Consider the following 22,344-nt stretch of genomic DNA (forward strand, 5'->3'; position numbering starts at 1 on the left):
CTGCCCTGGCACTAAGCAGACTGGAGAGAGCCTCCTGCTCAGGGATTAGAGGTGGGTCTTTATGCATACTGTGTTGTGTTGCTTCAGTACCGAAGGCCTTATAGTGTTCTTACCTTACCTGGGAGGATCCAGACAGATCAGCGGTGACTCCAGATTAACCCATATTTCTGACTCACCGTCAGATGATATAGGCCTGTCTACATCTGTCCTTCCACAATGGTTGTTCCTGAATCTCAGGACAAAATGTACTACCCTTCTGGTGACCTGCAGAGGGATGCTCATGTGCCTGATTTTAAGTCTTATCTGGAACTGTACAGGAAGTCTCTTGAGGATCCCGAAGGTAGGTCAAACACGTCTGTATTTTTAGTGCATAGCTTGCAGTGTTTCCTTGCATTTCATCTCCATCTGAGCCTATGTGTTAAGCAGTATCTCTCAGTGTTTGTCTGCCCTGTCTGCGTCCTGTAACACTTACTTTAAGTATCACTTTATTCCAGCTTTCTGGAAGGAAGTTGCTGATGAGTTCTTTTGGAAGAAGCCAGCAACAGGGCCAATGTTGCAGTACAACTTTGATGTGACAAAAGGGACCATATACGTCAAATGCATGGAAGGGGCCAAAACCAACATATGCTATAATGTCCTGGATAGGCATGTTAGGGAGAGGAACCTTGGTGAAAAGGTTGCCTATTACTGGTAAGTAACGACGCGTACCAAGTATGAATGATGGCTTTGATGGGAAAAGCTGCCTGGAGTTATGTCAGGTATTCTAGTCAATAACAACTGCTGTTTCCCCTGTGCAAACCCCGTGCACCAAAACAAACCACAGTGAGTGCAATACAATGTCACTGTTTCAGTCTCTCTGCTGTCAGAATCAAAAGAGAGCATTTAACAGGATTTGTTACGAAATTTTCCCAGATTTCATGATTTGGATCCAACACATTTAACATTCCAGGGTTACAGCAGTTTGTAAGAGTCCTGCAAGACTCATAAATCTATGGTGTTTTGTTGTAATACAAAGCCTGCTTCTACTTAATTCTTGATAGAGTCTTCCAATAATAAAAGTCCACTGACAGTTTAAAACAAGAAACAGTTGTTTTGCAAGCTCAGCAGTAATAGGGGTTCAATGTAACCAAGCACAGTAGAGACCAACCACCAGTGTCTAAACACTGTTTGCATTAAACCAAAGCACTTAAGTAATGTATCTGCTCAAGTGTTTGCCATGCCTGTTTCAGCAGCACACCATACGATTAGGATATAGTATGTCAGCTGTGTTGATACTTTATTTAGTGACCAGATGGTTTGGTTTGACCTGTTAAAACACTGTGGTCTAAACAGCATCTAGAAAAATATCTCAAATGGTAGAACACGGTGAAAACTAAGACACCAAACCTGAATTTAAAAATCAAATGTGTGTTTTTTTTTTTTTTACTTTACTCGCCACTGCATCTGACATTGGCATTTACTTGCAGCTACTAGGATCTACTGGATAACACAGGCTGATACCATGAGATCAATAGATGTTTGCATTTCAAAAAAGATGTAAAATTGCCACCAACAAATAGAAATTGTTCAACTCCAAGGGGCCAGTTGAGGAAATTCATTGTTTTTACACTGTCCTGTGACTAAAGCACAAAGTTTAAGGCAATACACTGTTTTACAAAATCAAACCAACAATTAAAAGGCATCGACATGAAAGAAATCCCTTCCACACTGCTTGTTTAGTCAACTGTTAACTGAGAAAGGGGCGTGTAGTTGCGCCTTTGTTTTAAATGATTAGTACTGTTTTAACATGGGAGATGGTGACAATTATCTGGTTTAATGTACAAGATATTTCATGGTTATAATATATAGCTTCGTGTTTTCTGTTTCAGTGTTTGCCAGAATATAGTGAAAAGAGAAACATCCTGCAACAGGGTATTTAATATCAACTAAAAAATTAGGTAGTGCAGCCATTTATCACCTGACGATTTATGCATTATCTGCAATAGCTATAGTTTTCAGTTTTCTCTTTTAGGCAAGAAAAGGAACAGCAACTACATTTGCACAGACCAATTAATGTATACAGAGGATAAGTGTATTATATAATTCATATAGATTAAAACAGCAGAACAAATGACACAAAATTAATTAAATAGAAGACTGCATGTATATATATATATATATATATATATACACACACACATCAAGAGCATAAAGTCTATATAAAGCAATGATAAACACACATTACGCCTTCAGCTTTGATTCAGTAGTATTTAATGTGTGAGATATTCTGGAATTTGTTCAAGGTATCTGCAGCACAGTGGTTAAAAGCAGCATCACCATGTTTTGATTTAATGGCAGATGGCCTCAGATGCAGATGTATTTTAGTCCAAAACAGTTTACTGATTTTTAAATGTAGAAGTAGTATTTCTAAAAGACAAGAGTAAAGTGCTTGGCCTTCCTGGTCCTTGTTAGATCTTAAGCAGCAGCGTTCTGAATGAGCAGCAGCTGTCAAAGAGGTTTTTTAGAAAGGCCTGAGAAAATCCTATTACAGCAGTTCAACCTACTTCAGATAAGGGCATGGATTAGGTTTCCTAAATCTTGCTTGTACGTGAGTTCTCTAATTCATGCTGTATTTTAAGGTGGTAATAGGTTACTTTGTTATTGTCCCAATATGGCTGTTTAGGTTTAATTTCATGGCTAAGCCAAGATTTCTCACTTCGGTTGTAGTTTTCAGCATAATGATGAGCACTGACTTTCAGTCTTGTTCGTTAGCACCAAAAACCATAAACATAGTTTTATTCTTATTTAAATGTAGGATGCTTTTTTTAAATTAATTTATTGATTTTTTTTTACACATTTTATCATTTATTTGGTCAATGCACTTGTTCAGGGAGTCTATGGGATCATACACATTTGTTGATACAGATATGTAAATTTGAGTGTCATCAGCAAAATTATAATAGAAAATTTTGTTGTATTGCATAATGGGAGCCAGTGGGAGCTTTTAAAAGCTCAATAAAATAGGTCAAAGGATTGACCCCTGAGGAATTCCGCAGGTGATTTTAGTTTTCTCTGACACATACACCAATCCACCACAACATTAAATCCAGTTATCGGTTTTAATGTTGTGGCTGATTGGTGTAATTGCCAATGCATAAAAAGTCTTAGTTAATATTTAAACCAGGTCAGATTCTGTCAACAAAGTAATCCCAGTTTTTTTAATTTGCATAGCAATACAATGCTCAACAGCACTTTGGAATAATAAAATGAGGACTCTATTTTTGCCAGTTAACGTTTGAATAAATATATCTTTAAAACTTTGATAAGGTGAGTCCTGCTGATGTGGTAGGACCAATATCCAGATTCGAAATTTGCAATTATTTGAGGCCAGAAAGTTGTAAATTTGTTGGAAAACACTTTTTCCAAACAATTTTAGGATACGGTGGTCATGGATCTGTAGTTACTAACTGCTGAGGCATCTGGGTGCCTTTTTTTTTTTTTTTAAAGGGTCACTAAAGGTGGTTATCATACAAAAAGCCTTACTCTGCACTAATGTTTTCATGGATATAAAATTCTCTGATAATGTCTTTTCTCTTAGGAATATCTGTATGGATGGTCACTTAAAACATAACACAAGAAAGATCTGATAAGGCAACATTAGTCACTGCAACCTGAGAAACATTGAGATCTGTAAAGATCATCAAATACTATGTGGGCTCTTTAAAATGCTAAAGTGGTCCCAAATAATTCAGAATACATCAGAGTTCTTTAGCACTACCATCGCATCATCAGGCCAATTTATAAATATACTGTATGTTGCATTTATGATTGCAGAGAGTTTAATCAGAGTAATAATTTACTTCACCATTCCTGGCCTTGGTTGAGGCCAGGTTGTTGCAGTGTTTTGGATTCAGTGCCACACCGGGGGATTGCTACCGCGCTGTCTGCTGCCCTGTGAAACATTGTGCCACATAGTTTTTCAAAACAACTGTCCTGACAGACATCCAAACCCAATATAGACACAGGAACAACAGGAACAGGTTATCTCCCCAATGAACTCAAAACCTTAATGTTGTTTGCAAAGGTACAGTTGGATGAAGCACAGTATGTGGGGGGATGAAAGCACTAAAAAAAAGCAACACATACAGACAGAGCTTCATACAACCTGATACAGGTTTTACATTACTTTAACAGATTTTTCGGTGTTTTTCTCCTCTTGTATCTTGTCTTCCCAGGGAGGGAAATTCACCTGACCACCACATGACCATCACATACTGCCAGCTGCTGGGCCATGTCTGCCGCTGTGCTAATGTCCTCAAGCAAATGGGTGAGAGTCGGAATTCTTAGGTACTGATTATTAAACAATATTATCTGTAGATTAATTGGTTAATATTTCAAAGCACTCAGTCATCAGAATGAACTGTGAGCGGCAAAGAGTTAGAGGGCAATGAAGAGAGAGAACACATGCTGAATTCATTGCCTTTTGTTGATCTTTACTTCTTAATTGCAACATTTTTTGGCTTTTAGATCCAGAATGTACAAAGGAGAAAATGTCAAACCGCCTTCAAACAGTGAAGACCAACTCTTTGACCTTGACAAAACATTAAAAATAGCATTATCATAAGAGTTTTATTCTCATGTCAGTCTGTATCTTGGGTATATAAATTCAGTATATTTTATAACTGTAAATTACAAGTGTAAAAGTATCATCTAAAGCCGAGGATATGTGTATGGCCAACATTTTCTGTGATGTGACACAATATTGGCATTGTTATTTGGCCCATAACCAGCATGCCACAAGCCACCAGATATGGCTCTATACAGTATGTACTTGTTGCATATTGAATATCCAGTGCAGAATCTGGCCCATATCCAACATGCCATTACTCAGTCTAAAGCAGTGCTTTTGTCCTTGATCAAGGTGTGAAAAAGGGCGACAGGGTGTCTATCTACCTTCCCATGATCCCAGAGCTGGTCTACACTATGCTGGCCTGTGCCAGGATAGGTGCTGTTCACTCCATTGTGGTAAGTGGTATGATGAAGCCCCCATTTCACAAACTTCACAGGAATTGCAATTTACAATTTTTTTTATTTTAATTTTTTTGCATTTTTAATACTTCATTTAGCAGATGCTTTTGTCCAAAGCGACTTACAATAGAGACATTAAAATCTGATAGGAACAAGAGCTTGATGTTATCAAAAACTGGAAGTGAATCCCCCTCAAACAAATAACGTGTATTCAAGGTGCAACAGTATTGCAGTGTTTTTTTTGAGAAACGAGACGCGAGTAATGGCTAGCATGGGGTTTTAAGAATCAGATGGTTTAAGAGCCATGATTCAGTTGGGTTTGTTTAATACTACTTATAGCAGCAGATCAATTGAGTTTGCCTAATGCAGTGTCATGGAGTGTCATGTGAGACATCTAAATTTGGTTCAAATGCAGTCAGTCAACATGTTTGTTAGCCTTGTTTGCTGCTCTGACCCTATTTCCCCAAGAAAACATGAGCTGAACCCGAGCTCTTGCTTCTGTTAGTCCAAACTGCCCTGCTCCTGCAGTTATCAGCTCTGAGCTGCGTGAACACAGCAGCACCTGCACTGAATATATGGGTCAGGCACTGACTGGCTGTATCCAGCTTGGGAGGACATCAGTCAGTGCAGTTTGGCAAGCAAGCCAGCACTATTTTAGCTATTCAACCTTCCCCATCAATTACAAAGGGTGGTAGCCTTGTTATAAATATCCCCAGGCTGCTCCAAGGTGGGTTCATTTTATAGCTGGCAAAGGCCTGCGTTTGGCAGACTTGAGTGTTAGCGACCTTGTCTCTAGCTCTATGTTTTTATCGTATTTGATATGAACATCGCTTAGCAACGTAACAGTCTTTAGGGGTAGAGCCAGCTTTTTAGATAGGCCTGTGACTCCAAATATGAATCATAAATTAGGTTGGCATAGAATACAGTCATAGATGGAGCCAGACAGCACTGCCAATGTCACTCACGCAGTGACATTTTGCTGAGTACACAGTCCTCAGTGATCTGATTCACAATGCTGTCCTGAACACTGAAACTTTATACTCTGCGAACTATTAACCTTGTCCAGAACACAAACATGTGGCGGGAGACGCAGCAGATGACAATCAAAGGGCAATTATTAATGTCTGGTTCCTTATGTAATACTGAACAAGGTGACCTCTCTATACATGGTAATGAAAGGGAGCGGTATGCATCATCACTGTGTCTGTCTGCACTTTAAAGGGAACTCAGCAGCCAGTGTGGCCACAAGTAACAGCTGAGAAATAATGGTAGAAGCTAAGGTATAGTGCAGCAGTAGTACAAGCAGAGTGAACATGTTATCCCTACTGCTAAATGAGCTCCATTTGTTGTGTTACATATTTTAAGCTCAGAAAAAAGTGAACAAACTACACTACTACTCAGTGACTTATGAATCTTATGAAACTGAACTGAACAAAACTATGTGAATCAGCAAATTGATTTGTAATTTCCATTTCTAGATAAACAAGTAAAAAAATCCTTGGTTAGCTTTAACTTATTTGGAAGAGAACGGGGGGGGCGAACAGTAAAATTATTACTCAAACTGCTCTTTGTACCATCATTGACAATTTACACACTGAGCTCCTAGTTAAACTTTGAGTTTGCACAGTTTTCCTGTGCAATGAAGCACTATGACCAACACTACAGTCGTATTCACCTCTTGTTTTACCTGCAAATGAAGTGGTTTAGATCATCTGGCTAAACCGATGGCTTGTTTAATTCTTTCCTTCTTGCCCCGTTGGACCATGATCTAAGCAATTATTTTGATGAGTACAGTGTTGCCATAAGCAATACACATTGACAGATTGTGACACAAAGGACCCCTGGGCACAGACATGTAAAAGGCCCCCCACCCTCCCACATAGGAGCAAGACACCCAAACTGAAAGAGACACAAAACAAATACAAACCACGCAGCCATCCTTATGGTCGTTTTGTCTATCTTTTCAGACGTTTTGCATCTCTTTTTAGTTGTTTTGCATCTCCTTGTGGTCGTTTTGCATCTCTTTGTGGTTGTTTTGAGTCTTTTTGAAGATGTTTTGTCCCTCTTTGTGGTCATTTTGCATCATTAAATGTCTCATTGTAGTTGCATTGTGTCTCTTTCTAGTCATTTTGGGTTTATTTGTAGTCTTTTTGCATCTGCTTGTAGCTGTTTTGCAGCGCTTTGTGGTCATATTGTTTCCCTTTGCGGTAGTTTTTCTGTCTCTTTGTGGTCATTTTGCATCATTTTTTTGTCTCACTGTAGTTGCAATACAAGCGATGGATAAAATCAGGAAAATAAGACCCAAGCTGCAATGGACCAGGATTACCCTTTAAAAGGTTGTAGATTCCACAACACGTCCTCATTTCAGCTCTTCCTCTCTCTCTGTCTTTCTCTTTGCACGTTCAGTTTGCAGGTTTCTCCTCTGAGTCTCTGTGTGAGAGGATTATGGATACCCAGAGCAGCATCCTGGTGACAGCAGGTAGGTCCAGCTTAACCTCTGACTAGACTGTCTGGAGATACAGCAGCACCAGGATGCGATGCGTTTAGCACTCAGGGGCTGCAAAGATGCTCAGGTTGTAAAGTGACTCATTGTTTAAACACCTTCTCCCTACTGGTTAATGCACCTCATCATCTTTTTGTCATCTGTCGCTTTCTCTGCCTCTCTCTCTCCCTCTATCCTTTTGTAATATACAGATGGTGTTTACAGAGGAGAGAAGCTGATCAACCTGAAACAGATTGTGGATGAGGCTCTGGAGAAGTGCAGGGAAAAGTAGGTCCTGCTTACAAGGTCACTTCCCACTTCTCAGCAACCGCCCTTGTTTACTCTCGCTGCTGCTGCTAATGGGACTCTGGCATATGAGTCACTGGACACACAAACACACACACACACACACTCACAGCAAAGCCCTGTCAGCTGTTATCAGGGATACTGAGGAAACACAGCACCTGGTTTTCATATTACAGGGTTGCTGGGCAACATGAAGCGCTCAGATTCATCAGGGATGCCCAAACCGCTTGTCTCCTGTGGCAACGTGAGCCTGGGAGGGATGTGAGCTGAGATACAAAGCATGCTGGGAATGGTTATCTGGGGGAGGCAGTATCAAGGGTGTAGATATGTTTAGGGGTTTCATTTCAAAATAAATACAGTAATAAAATAGTTTGTTTTACCTTATAAGCTTTATGTGAAGAAAATTAAACTTAAATTAAAATATTTGACTAAACGTTTCTTACTCTTGCTTTAAATGTAAATTACAAGTCATATCTGAGACACCACAGCTTGATTTTTGATATTGGGGGAGGGTGCATACTCTTACCATCTACTTGTGTTGTTTTGACTTAATTTACTGGGTTGACACATTTTAGCTCAGTGCTCTTGAGCGGACGTGCACAGCTAAAACGGCTGCTCTAATCAAATGCATAATTTTCAAATTTCCTAAAAAATAAAACAAAATAACTCATTTAAATCTGGTGATGATTCAATATTGCTAAAATGAAGTCCAATGGGAAAGAATATACAATTGGACAGGATTTAAAGTTGCCATGAATGTTTTATATTAAAATGAGAACACATGAATACTTGTGTGGGAAAGGTGTCACTTGTAAACTGTAGAACCCAGAGAGAATTATCAACCGACTTTGCAGTCTCCCTGAACTCTATGGAGCATTTTAGCGTTTTTATTTTTCTATTTTTTAAATCTCATTGTTTTGGCGGATCTGCTGCTCTGTTATCATATCTGAGACACTACAGCTTGATTTTTGGTTGTGGGGGAAGGATGCATACTCTTACAATCTGCTGATGAAATTGAAAATGATAACGCCAGTAGATGGTAAAATGTTTTGGTTTTTTTAAGTTAAAAATTCAAATTTTTACTCATAAAATTAAGATTTTTCCAAATGAAACAGAAATTTTTGTTCCAAACTCTTTAACACTACATCCGAAACTCTTTAACCCGTAACCCTTACTATATTTACTATTGTGTACCTGCCCTATTGCTGCTTCTGTCTGCTTTCTTGCATGTCGCTCCGTCCTTGAAGAGGGATCCTATCTCTGTTGCTCTTCCTGAGGTTTCTCCAATTTTTTCCTGTTGAAAGTTTTTTCTGTTGGAGTTTTTCCACACCCAAATCACGGGTGTCATGTGATGTTCAGATTCATAATACAGATAGATACTGTATTTGGGCTATAATACACAAATAAAATTGACAAGGAAAGGTGAGACAAATGAAAAAAAAGTGAGATGGGAAAAAAATAAAGCTCTTAAATTAAAATATTCACATATGAGAACCAACACAAGCCCCAGGGGCTCACAGGATCCAGATATTTTTTAAATTCTTGGAAAGTGGGTCAACGCAAGCACTCCGTAGCCATGACATGAGGTTGTATGCCTTTTGCTGCCTCTCAGACATTTTCTTATTTCCTCACAGAGCGTCATCTACCATCACAAAGTGCCTCGTCGTCAAGCACCATGCGCTGAGGACAAAAAGTGGAGCTGCATGCAACAAACTACAGGTAAAAAAAAAGCTACCAAACACCTAATATTTTGGTTTACAGCTGTATACTTAAAGCTAAGTTATGACGGTAGTTTTGTATGTAACATTTAAACTGCCTAAATTAAAACTTATCAAACAATAAAACAAAGCAAAATAAAATACACACTGTTATATTTATTTCCTTTCTATGTATGCATTTTTGATGTCATAATTAAATGCGGAACTTAGGTTAAAGTACAATTATTTAGATTTTTTTTAATGTTAAATAAAGATAAAGGTGTAAAAACTCAAATCACCTCACATCTAATGCACAAATAGAGAACACTAATCACCAGCCAAAATCATCATCATCATCATCATCATCTGTGTCACCTTACTAGAAAATAAAATGTTACTGTCCAGTGAAAAACCACGTATCTCCAAAATTTAATGATGTTTAATTTAAGAAAATTCTGCTACTTAAACATTACATGAGCAGTTTAAAAACCCTTTGGGCTGTCTGCACGTATACATTGTCACGAAGCAGAACAACAGGGATGTTGTTCTTTCTTTCTTGAGATTCTTACAATACATGAATGACATATCAAACCATTCTATGTTTGAATGTATCTTTTATCTATGTATAAATCTGTATGTTTAAGAAAAACAGGGAAATATAGCTGCAATACCAGAGGTTTGAAGTCTACTGCTACTGTACATTCATTCGTCTCGTACACCCTATAATAATCAGTGTCATACCTTGTATCTCCTGCTTTTCACTAACTAGGAAGAATAGCCTACATTTGAACGTTTTAGTCCATAAGTCTTTCAGCTTAAGGCGTCCATAAGTCCTCAACTCACAAAGGACCATTTAATCTATCATCCGAGGCTAAAACAAAAACAAAAAAACAACAGAAAAAAAAAGTGGTCTCTTCCAATTTTGGATTAAGAATATGCCTCCAAGGGGCACAGTAAATTACAGTCAGTTCAAAACTGACATGGTGCGTTGTTGCCTGTGCATCTGGCACACCGTGTGAGCAGATGTGATGAGCGCTTACATGTGCTGGCTTCGTTCCCTGCTATTCTGTCGCACTCAGACCCCATGGGACTCAGAGTGTGATGTGTGGTGGGAGGAGGCGATGAGAGACTCTCCGGAAGAGTGTGAACCCGAGTGGCTGGACGCCGAGGACCCGCTGTTTATCCTCTACACCAGCGGCTCCACTGGCAAACCCAAAGTAAGACGCAGCTGCAGGTGGAAACCGGTTTAGGAGCAGAAGCGCAGAGTCTGGCTTAAAAATAAATAAATAAAAAAATTCTCAGTGAAACCACAAATCACAGCATTTATTTTCTACTCTGATAAGCCTGTAATGATGTTAACCATGCTGGCTTTTACATAATCTGCTTTCTTTAGAGAGAATTAATGGCTTTCTAAAGCTAAGAGGCAAAACTACAATCCTAGAAAGTCATCTCTTCTCTGAAAGCCCCACAACTGCATTTGTGTTTTGTACATTAGTGTGAATTATATGTTGTCATTACACTAAACACTCCACTCAGAGCATCGAATAATATAAAATTATGTCTGTCTTTTCCTCCCATGTCCCCTCCGCCGGCATTGAGAGGCCCCTTATTTTTTGCTGTCTGCTGTCTCTGTGTTGACCCATTATCTCCTCATTCATGTCCCTATCTCTGCGTGCGGCACAGGGTGTTCTCCACACGGTCGCCGGGTATCTGCTCTACACATCGCTGACCTTCAAGTACGTTTTTGACCATCGCCATGACGACGTGTACTGGTGCACAGCCGACATCGGCTGGATCACGGGCCACTCCTACATCACCTACGGGCCCCTCGCAAACGGCGCCACGGGCGTGCTAGTGAGTCGGACAGAGACTTTGCTCCTTCGATGAAAAATCACCACAGTGCCATTAGAAGACACGTTTTAGCATAGAGGACCCCAATGGGAGCTGAAAACCAGACCATGGTGATGTTCCTCAATCTTCTGAGAGATACATGTGTGTGTGCGTGTTTGTTTTTCTTTCCAGTTTGAAGGTATTCCTGTCCACCCTCACGTCGGCCGGTTCTGGGAGATTATTGAGAAGTACAAAGTGACCAAGTTCTACACAGCCCCCACAGCCATCCGCCTGCTGATGAAGTACGGACGGGAGCCACTGCAGAAGTAAGAACCCGCATCTGCTGAGATCGAAGAAAGATCCTTCGATGTGTTTTCAGAGGTTTTTCCAAACGCTGCAGGAGGCGCCTGACTTCCAAAGCACAGCTTCTACTGAGAGGTGGCCCTGGTGTATTTTTGCATCTGGGTTTCCCAGCCTTTATATGGACGTTTTCCCCTTAGGTTTTCAAAGACCTCACTTCTTATGTAACATTTTTGCTCGGCAGGGAAGAAACCACATTGCAAGAAAAAAAAAAAATGTGACGGAACCAGTGTGAACATGCGGTTTTTCACGCATGTCAAATGGTGAATTACTTACTTGGAGTTACTTAGAATGGGGTTATCTGTCCAAAAAAAAAAAAAAAAGATGCCAGGAACCTCTGGTTTTTAGTTCGTCAACATTCATTCACTCCCACATGACACCTGTAACTGAGAGGGAGAAACCGCCTGAACCTCATCTTACAAGCTGAGGTTCAGCGGAAATACAGGACATTAGCCCTTGACCGACTGTTTTCGAGAGCGAGTCTGAATTCACATCAGCTCGTCAGAAAAAACCACTGGAAAAAAACGTCTTGTCTTCCTTTACTCAGTTGGCTTCTTCTTATTCCGGCTGACAACCATTAACCGGACATTTCCCTTGCAGTTCTGACGGAGTTTTATTTCAGGAAATATGCTTACTCGCTTTTACCACAGAGAGTTAGATGAGCAGATTAATACCATTCTTATATCTGTATGATCAATATGAACCAGGAACCTGTTAGCAGCCAGTTAGCTTAGCATAAAAACCGGGAAAAGGGGGGAACAGCCTGACTGGCTGTACCCTGGAGTCTCCGACAAGACTCCGGGACAAAGAAGTGAATGTTCCCGGCAAAGACATAGTCTAAAACCACAACTGGTTGTTTATACACTTTGGGTTTTATTAATATTTCTTAAAAAAGACTTATATAGTGTCAATGAGTGGGCGTTAGAGATGCCGGTGGGTGGATTTTTGTGACCTCCAGATGGAGGTAGGCTGTTTCCCCCGTTTCCAGTCCTTATGCTACGCTAAGCTAAAAGCTAATGGCCTCGTGGTGGTAGTTGAATATTTACCGTAAAGTCACGAGAGTGGTATCAGTTTTCAATTTCATATCTAACTCTCAGCAGGAAAGCAAATAAGCACATCAAATCAGTGACGGAAAAGATGTGAAGGACTGCTGGTAAATGTCAGATGTCGGAGGGAAAGAGTAAAACCATCTGCCTGGATGCGTCGGTTTGCACCGATGAAACGACTCCATTATCAGCACAACTAATAGGCCAGATTAGCCAGACAGGCAGACATGGGAGAATATCTGGAATGTATTTAGTATCACAGATTTCACATTTATGATTATTTTATCCCATCAGTGTCGCTTAGATCAAGATCTATTTTTCCAGAGAAACCTGAGAACAAGAAACATTCAAAGCCAGACAACCACCGACAACCAGCATACGGAGACAACACAAACAGGGCCAGGAGACCAACAAGAGTCATAAAAAAAAAAAAATTTAAAAAAAAAATCAAGCTTTAAATTTCCAAGGGGGACAAAAGATTCTCTAAAAGGAGCATGGTATCTGCAACAAGTTCTGCCAAGGTTATTGGATTGTCTGCTGTAGTGAGATGTGAGCTAGTTTGGAAGTAGCGCTTTATAGATGAATATCACGAGATGATCTTTCCTCGTCAGTGATAAAGTCCAACCGGCTTTGTGATAAAGAGAGTAGTGATGAGTGCCAGATAAGGATGGAATATAAGGACATCTGAGATAAAAATTTTCTCACTCGTCTCTGTCAGGTACGACCTCTCCAGCCTGAGGATTGTGGGTACGGTGGGCGAGCCGATCAACCCAGAGGCGTGGCAGTGGTACCACGAGGCGGTCGGTCAGGGCAGATGTCCCGTGGTGGACACTTTCTGGCAGACAGAGACGGTAATGAACACACATTTCAGCTGGGAATATACATGGCCGGATCTATTTCCTGGGTTCGCCCGCCCAGAGCAAAAATGTATTGTTGGTCCCCTAATGACCTCCACCACACATGGCGGTGTCGTTACTTCCCCAGACGCCCAGAAACAAACGGAACCAGCGCTCCAGAGCTGAAATGACAGCAAAAAGTTTGATAATAAAAAATTCTGTTTATGGTTGATATTCTAAATCACTGGTGCAATTTTTTTGTAGCAAATTTGCGATTAATCAAATTATGTAGACAGAAATAGCTGTCTGCTATTATATATATATATATATATATATATATATATATATATATTTGCACTCAGAATCTAGTTTTTCGTAAAACCAGTCATCAGTAACTATGATGTACTTTATTTCTCTGTAGGGAGGTCATGTTTTGACTCCTCTGCCTGCTGCCACGCCGCTGAAACCTGGCTCTGCTGTAAGTGAAAGCGTCTCTTTCGACACCGGCTACCTCACACTCTGATATTTCTGTGTAACTTTTAAACATTACCCGTATCTCCTCCAATGAGTCCTGCTGGTAAGGAAGGGGTTCACCTCTGTATGTGAGAATCTGTCAGTATTTTTAACTTAATTGGCTCAGGAGATGCAGCATTTTCTTCATGTAAATTGTTTCCGTTTTTTTTTTTTTTTTTTTTTTTGCCATTTCCATGAGAGCATTATGATTCAAGTTACGATCTGGAGCAAACGCTGCACTAAACCCACACCTCCGATTTCAGACCTTTCCTTTCTTCGGGGTTGAGCCGACCATCCTCAACGAACACGGAGAGGAACTGGAAGGTGAGGCTGAGGGTTATCTGGTAAGTTTCAATTCAACTCAGTTCAGTGCAACTTTGTTTATAACTGCAATGGCAATTGTATGCAGCTGCTCAGCAGTTCAATACTAGTAAATGGGATTGCACTAGTAGTTTTAATAATTCTTATCTGTTTTATTTGTTAATTTCACTTGTTCTATCTTGTTTTATTCTGGTGTATTTTATTTTATTTCAGTGTGTGTACTTTTATTGACATGATTTAGCTCCATAAAATGTCAGATTAATTGTCGTTCTGAATGGTTTTAATCATGATAAGCACTCTGAAGCACTGTAAAGCACTTTTTAACTTTGTGTAAAATGAGTTTATTATTAAGTGAATTTTTATATTTGGCAGCAGTAGCAGTAATACTTCTCTTGTGTTTGAGGTGTGTCACCTGTGTTTTGTTACAGGTATTCAGGAGGCCCTGGCCTGGAATAATGCGCACTTTGTACAGAAACCACGAGCGCTTTGAAAGCACCTACTTCAAGAAATTTCCGGGCTTTTATGTGACCGGTGATGGTAAGACACAAAAATTATATTTCATCTTTCACCCTTGCAATGGAGACCGGAAAACCTATTATCACTCAAATTATATATCAAAAATGTACATCTTGATCGCTCATTAAAATACCACAGAGCCTCTTCAGGGGCAGAAAAAGATGCTGTAGGGACTCTTTTGGGGGTTATGCAACTTGTTTTCTCCTCTCTCAGGCTGCAGGCGGGATAAAGACGGCTATTACTGGATCACAGGAAGAATAGACGACATGCTGAATGTGTCAGGTACTGTACCGAGAGCTGTTACGGTCTAATAATGCTGCTGCTTCACAGAACCTTCAAAAAAGGTTGTTACAACACCAAACTGAGCTATTTTTATTTGATATCACAACAATAACTTAAGATATAACAAATCGCAGCCTTTTGAGAACACTGTTCATTTTTTTTTCTCCTGAAACCCGTTGTTGAATTATATATATTAAATTTTTATGGTTTATCACCAACGAAACTCATAACCTGGTGTGTTATTGTTGTCCTTCAGGACACCTGATGAGCACAGCGGAGGTGGAGGCGGCCCTGACAGAGCACCCGGCCGTGGCGGAGGCTGCAGTAGTGAGCCGGCCTCACAAGCTGAAGGGCGAGTGTCTTTACTGCTTTGTCACCCTCAAAGACAGCAGGGAATTTAACCACACACTGGCGGAGGAGCTCAAGAGGGCGGGTAAGGCTCGGACACAGAGGGTTTTTGTTTTTTTTTAAATGAGGGTTAGAGGAAAAATCAACTCAAAATGATGCAAATTTTGATTTGTCTTGTGCGATTTTATTGTTTTTGTGTGTTTATGGTTATCTTTTGTATAGAATCTGATTTTAAGATCCAAAATAAAATGTCAAATTAAATTTAAAGACTCTGTTGTGAAAGAAACAGCTACGGGTGAAGTACCTTTAATTCCAGGGTTCGTTATGCAGCGTGACAGTAAATGTAGTTATTCTGACAAATAAATGGCCAAAAATAGATAATAAGACAAACTGGTCTAGTTCAAAAGTTAGAATGCCTTTATTATGATAGCCTCATGATTAAAAACATGACCACATCTACCTCAGTTTCAAACTATCACACAGACAAGTGGTTGCTTTAAGCACAAGCTTCAGTCACACAACAAATTCTTCATTAAACCTGTAACCAGTCAGTAAATACATTATACAATAATAGTAATTCATTAATTCTGTTTTCCATAAAATGAATGTAAATTGTGAAAAATGCCCCTTATAACGATCCTACAGAGTATGGTGACGGCTTCAGATGTCCTGTTTCTGAACAACAGGCCAAGATCAAAAGACATTCAGTTTTCTATCAGGTGTGACTTAGAAAAGCATTAAATCCTCATATTTTTAAGTTAGAAGCAGCTAATATTTGACATTTGATTTACAAAATGACTTAAACTACCTTTTCATGATCAAAACAGTTGCAGATTAGTTTTCCGTCCATCGACTTGTCGACTAGTTGACTGATTGTTGCAGCTATATACGCTACAGTGACATATTGTCAAGTAATGAAAATGAAACCATGCACAGTTTCTTGAAAAAGGAGATAACATGTAAAACAGTAGCCACCGAAAAAAAGCCAGAAAAAATAAAGTAAAATAAGACAGAAGTAAAGAAAAAGGAAGAAAATAAAGGAAACTAACATCAAAAAATTCAAAATTAAAGAAGCAGAGCTTCTTCCTAGACTTGCCATCTTGTACCAACATTCATGTATCACAGCAAAAGAAATGAAGTGTAGAAGAGGCAGAGGTGACATTATAATCAGTAGTTTGAATGAAAGCAACCAGCTCAGGCTTTTTGGGAGGTGAGTGAAGCCCACAATCGGAGTTTAATTTCAGCGCAGTCGAGCTGTACCCTGCACGGTATTGATTCCTTTTCTGTATCCTTTTATCAGTGAGAGAGAAAATCGGTCCAATCGCCACACCAGACTTCATTCAAAATGCCCCGGCACTCCCGAAAACTCGCTCAGGTAAACGGTTCAACACCTCTTGAAACCAGCGCCCGCTCCACCTCCTCCTCGTCCTCTCCCCTCCTCACCTGTCTCCTCTTCTCCCGACTCTCATCGATTTAGGAAAGATCATGAGGCGCATCCTCCGGCAGATCGCCCGCAACGAGCAGGACCTGGGCGACCTTTCGACCCTTGCCGACCCCAAGGTGGTCGAGGTGCTGTTCAACCAGAGATGTGAAGCCGCAGCCTGAATAAACACCTCCATCTCCCTCTCTTTCCCTCTTCTGACTGTGCGATGGTGCAGATGAAGACAATCACAAACTGCTGGTTCTGGATCAGCGTCTGGGTGTTTTGTGTGCACTCTGTGGGACTGAATGAAGAAATTGATTCTGGCAACAGTGAGATGTTTAAAATTGTTGTTTTATGTGGACAAAGAAAATAGAAAAACAATTGAAGAGGTCAAATAAAAGCAGTGGTGGATTTACGTGGACGTACTGATATGGGGCTGTAGTTGGTTTGCGTTTGGGCCAAAATATCAGACAAATTAGACACAGAATTAATATCTTTTATATTTTCTTAAAAATCTTGTAGTTTTGTGTTTCATATTGTTGCAGGAGGAAGTGAACCTTTTTTTTTTCCTTTTTTTTAAATCTTGAAATAATAAAGTCAGCTTTGCACATCTTATTTTTGACTGACGACTGATGTATATTTTCATTCCCTGACACATTTCTATGACCTGAAAATAAAGAGTTCAATTCGCTTTGTTGCTTTTTTTCCCCCCCCTTTTACCTTCGAGCAGAGCAGCAGTTTGACGCCCTCATGTGGCAAGACTCATCCTCTGCAGCTGCCATCTGATGGCATCACAGTTTGATGTAAAAGCTTTTTTTCCCCCCCCCACTCTCCTGCTACGGCTTTCTGCCTTTTGCTGTCTGACGATGCACAGAGCACAAAGACACAGCTTTGATGATGTGATCAGTGCAGCGGGGAGCGGCGATTATGGGAGACAGAGGAGAAAAGCGGGTTGTTTTATCTTAAATGCACTGGATTCTTTTGAAATTACAAGCGTCAGTGATCTTGAAAAAGAGGGGAAAAAAAAGGAACAATAATCTGTTTTTTAAAGAGATTACTTTGCAGCATGTTGTTACAAAAGTAGCTCAGAGGGACTGCGCTCTTATCTTGCTGTTAATGTTGGGTCATGTACAGTCAGTGGGCTTCCTTTGTTTGTGTCTACATCTCTCCCTCTCTCTCTCCTCTACACCACTCAATGTCCCATGCGTGCAGCAGGGTGTGTGTGTGTGTGTGTGTGTGTGTGTGTGTGTGTGTGTGTGTGTAGGTGGGGAGAACGAGGAGCAAAAAGCCCAGACACACACACAGCCATGGGCAGTGTTACATCATCAACCCCAGCAGCAGAGGAGTGGTTACCATAACAACCTCTTTAACCCCCCCCCCAACCGCCGTCCAACCCTCCATCTCCTCCTCCGTCGTCCTCTGGTCACAGCAGCAGTCTGCAGATGTTTTGTAACCTGCCAACGCTGACCGGGAAAATAAAAGTGTTTCAGCCACCAAATGTATTTGTATTAATGTTTCTGAGTTATTTTTCTTTTGCAGTCAACGCTTGTGAATTACTGCGTAATTTTATACATGTAGACCCCTAAAAGTTTTTAAAATAAAACCGATCTGAGAATGTAAAATCACTCCCCCCCACCACGTAGTCACATTTGCGACGTGTGCGCAAAAAAAAAAAAAAAAAAAAATCACTTGCTTTAACATTTATTTTATTATAGTAATGACGTAATACTGGATTAACTCTAGAAACTCCCAGTAGGTAGTTTTGATCTAGTGATCTGTGGTTATTTTGACCCGCTGGTAGACACTACAAGCTCCAAACTGTCACAAGTTTACTGCAAGTTGTATAAAGCAATGTGCACATGACAAAACAGCGACAGTGGCATGAGTGGGTCAGCGAACCCGTCATGTATGAAACTGTCTCGAACATACAGTCAGAGCTTCATCTAGGTTGCAATTATGAACATACAAAATTTACTTTGACTAATAACACACGAATCATTGTTCTCTTCCACACTCGGTGCATCACTCAAACATTCACAGTGTAGGTTGGAAGAGGTACGGGAACCCCTCTCGGCTAATGGCAAAGGGTAAACGGACTGCACTTTTATTGAGCTTTTTCTAGTCTTACCGACCACTCAAACCGCTTTACACTACTGCCACATTCACCCATTCACACACACATCCATACAGTGCTTTCTACACACACATAGAAGCACTCACACGCCGATGACACATCGGGGTCAATTTGTGGTTCAGCATCTTGCCCAAGGACACTTCGAAACGCGGACTGGAGGAGCCGGGGACCGAACCACCGATTGGTGGTGGACGACCCGCCCTACCTCCTGAGCTGCAGCCGCCCCTACGCTTAAAGCACATGGTATTCCAGGGCGGTCTGCCATCCAAGTACCAACCAGGCCCTACTCTGCTTAGCTTGCAAGATCTGACGAGATCGGGCATATCCAGGTTGGTACGCTATGCAAACGTCAATGAAACCAGATTGGAGGTGTGGGTTGGAGCCACCTTGGCTCATAAACGACACTCAGACATTTTGAGCTTGCTATTCACGAGAAGCGTCTGCTGGCATGAGCCGTGACTTACGAAAAAGAGACCCCAGAAGACTTACGATCAAGAATTGTTGATTTGCATGAAGCTGGAAGGGGTAACAAAGTCATCTAAAACAGTTTAGGTATTCATCAGTCCACAGTTAGACAAACCCGTCTAGTTCTTTGGCTACCCTCCCTAGAGGTGTGCGTCCAGCTAAGATGTGTCCAGGTGCACAACACAGAATGCTCAGTCAGGTAAAAAAGAAGCTCGGAGTAACAACCGACGGCTTAAAGGAATCACTGGAGCAGGCTGCTTTGCTGCCTATGGGCCCGGACAGCTCGCCATCATCAGGTGGGAGATGAATTCCCAGGTTTATCGAGGTATTTTACAGGATAATGTCAGGGTGGCCGTCTGCTCTTAAGCTCGGTGGAAGCCTAAACACTGAAGTAAATCTACGACAGAATCAAACAAACACTTCAAACAAATAAAAGCCACCTTTTGGAGTCGGAGCCCAGACCTCAACCCCGATAGAGATTCTGTGGAATGAGCTCAGGGGGCCGTTCACGCCAGACATCCCCAGAACAGGGCTGAGCTGAAGCCGTTCTGTGTGGAAGAATTCCTCCTGAACACTGTGCGGGTCTGATCCGCAGCTACCAGAAGCGCTGGTTTGAGGTTACTGCTGCCAAAAAGGGGTTTGACCGGTTATTAAATCCAAGGGTTCACTTACTTTTTCCAACAGCAGTGTGAACGTTCAATGGGTTTGTTCAATCAAGCCATGAAAAATTATAATTGTATGTGTGTTGTTAGCTTAAGCACATTGTACTTGTCAATGCTTGTGACTTGGATGAAGATCCGATCGTGTTTTTACGACCGATTAAGGCAGATAAACCAGGTCCTTCCAAAGGGTTCGCATACCTGCCACTGCATAGCACCAAACAGGGACGGGTAAATTTAAAAATAACTTGACTGAAACACTTCACAACCATACCATTAATTTGAGTAGACAACACAAATGACGCTAACACTGGTCAAGACAAACCCCTCGTCTTGGGTTGTTTTCTACCCAGTGATACTGGGTAAAGTTAACTCAGTATTGCAATGACATGTTATCGATCCATAATTGGCAGGTAGAGTAGTTCTTTTTTGATGGGTCTTTGGGTTAAAGGTCCAAATATTCAGTACCATGACGTTTCACCATGTCAGTGCCAAAAAGTATGAGATTCACTATGCGTTCTGCTTCGGACTTTTAGTCTTAAAAAGTTGGGAAAAGATCTGCGTCAGTGTTTTACTTGCAGTGATTGAAGAGAATCTAAATTGATACACCAGTGTAACGTTACCGCAACTATGAAGATAAGCACTACCAATCAAAATCAAATAACCAAAATCATGACCATCGTGTTGATGGTACCTTAGCATCCTGTCAGACCCAGGGCAGACAAAAAAAATATTGATAGAAAACACATAAAATGTTTAATCAGAGAAATCAGTATATCAGCATCTCATCCATCTTATCAAAAGGGGAACAGCACAGTTATCAGACGGCAATTTATTTATTTTTTTACACTCGAATATTGGCCTGAGATTTCAGTCTATAACACACACACACACACATCGGTTTTGTGTTCGTAACTGAATTAAGGAGACTGAATTTCACAAACTTTGACTTTAGAGCGACGGCGGCTGGAAGGGGGATCCGGTCACTGCTGAGAGGGCAGTCCGACAAAGTGACTGTCGGCCGGATATCGAGCGGCAGCAGCAGATCAGACGATAAACTGCTCCATCATTATAAAGATAAGGGGATTTTTTTTTTTTTTCAATTCTAAAATGTAGGACCTCTGCATTTTAGAAACATTGAAACATTCTCATGTTTTTCTCTCTTTCAATCTTTATCTTTACGTTCTCATTATTTTTTCTATCTATCTATCTAAACAAAACATTAGAACCATCTCTCACTGTGTCTTTTACATGCCACGTCTGCTCTGTCTCCGGATAAATTAAATTTGTTTTGTTATCATGTTAAGGAAAAATCTCTCCTTGATCAATTACCACAGTTCTTACCATCAGAGAAATTAACCGCAGAGAAGCAAAGCTGTGGGTTTATCTTTGAAGATTGTCGGACCTCTTTTTTCTCATTTTTGGAAACATTTAATTGTGAGGACTTGTAGATTTACTGAACTTTTGAGGGGATGCTGAATGGTCAGCCTGATCAGTTGGCTTATGTTTATTTATTTATTTCATTTTAAAACATTTTTCCTCTTCATGTGAAATTCTAATCTCCCTATTCCATTGATTTTTGCCTGAATTTTTTGATTGTTTTTGCTACCACTTTCTTTTTGCTTTACTTTTTGAAAGAACTTTGCATGAGAATGATCTGAATGTTTTTATATATATATATATATATATATATATATATATATATATTTATATATATATATATATATATATATATATATTTATTTATTTATTTATTTAATATATATATTTTTATTTTTATTTGACTTGGATTGTAAGGACTGTGTTGATGTGTTTGTTCCACAGTGTGTGTCCGTACATGGTAAACACAAAATTTTAGGTTTTAAGACTTGGTTTATGGTTAAGGTCAGGGTAAGAATCAGAATCAGCTTTATTGGTACTGTAGGTCTTTTTTATTGGCCTACGAGGAATTTGACTCTGGTTCCCAGTGGATCCCTATGTACTGTACTCAAACACATTACCAAGAACAATGCACAGGAAGATACACATACAGTATGTACAGCTGAAACAAGACCAAAGCAAACACAGATGAGCAAACGCAAAGATATTTTTTTACAGACAAAGAATAGATGCATTTGTG

At 40.2% G+C, this 22,344-nt stretch overlaps 1 protein-coding gene across 1 annotated transcript; it reads left to right on the forward strand.

The window, feature by feature from the left end:
• Positions 1-87: 87 nt before the first annotated feature.
• acss2l (acyl-CoA synthetase short chain family member 2 like) lies at positions 88-17,771 on the forward strand. The gene is made up of 18 exons (XM_040144013.1): positions 88-340; positions 495-690; positions 4,215-4,306; positions 4,901-5,004; positions 7,414-7,486; positions 7,702-7,777; positions 9,430-9,514; positions 10,572-10,709; positions 11,176-11,346; positions 11,515-11,648; positions 13,447-13,579; positions 13,986-14,042; positions 14,341-14,421; positions 14,827-14,935; positions 15,128-15,196; positions 15,453-15,629; positions 16,845-16,919; positions 17,022-17,771. Exons 1-18 carry the CDS (start codon positions 217-219, stop codon positions 17,147-17,149), a joined length of 2,022 nt encoding a protein of 673 aa, XP_039999947.1. The 5' UTR covers positions 88-216; the 3' UTR covers positions 17,150-17,771.
• Positions 17,772-22,344: the final 4,573 nt, after the last annotated feature.

This window comes from Xiphias gladius, chromosome 14 (genome assembly GCF_016859285.1).
Source record: "Xiphias gladius isolate SHS-SW01 ecotype Sanya breed wild chromosome 14, ASM1685928v1, whole genome shotgun sequence".
Taxonomy (NCBI): domain Eukaryota; kingdom Metazoa; phylum Chordata; class Actinopteri; order Istiophoriformes; family Xiphiidae; genus Xiphias; species Xiphias gladius.

Coding starts and splice junctions, on each gene's coding strand:
- acss2l (XM_040144013.1), top strand. CDS start 217: ATGGTTGTTCCTGAATCTCAGGACAAAATGTACTACCCTTCTGGTGAC. Junction 691..4,214: donor GAAAAGGTTGCCTATTACTG/GTAAGTAACGAC, acceptor TTGTCTTCCCAG/GGAGGGAAATTCACCTGACC. Junction 15,197..15,452: donor CGACATGCTGAATGTGTCAG/GTACTGTACCGA, acceptor GTTGTCCTTCAG/GACACCTGATGAGCACAGCG.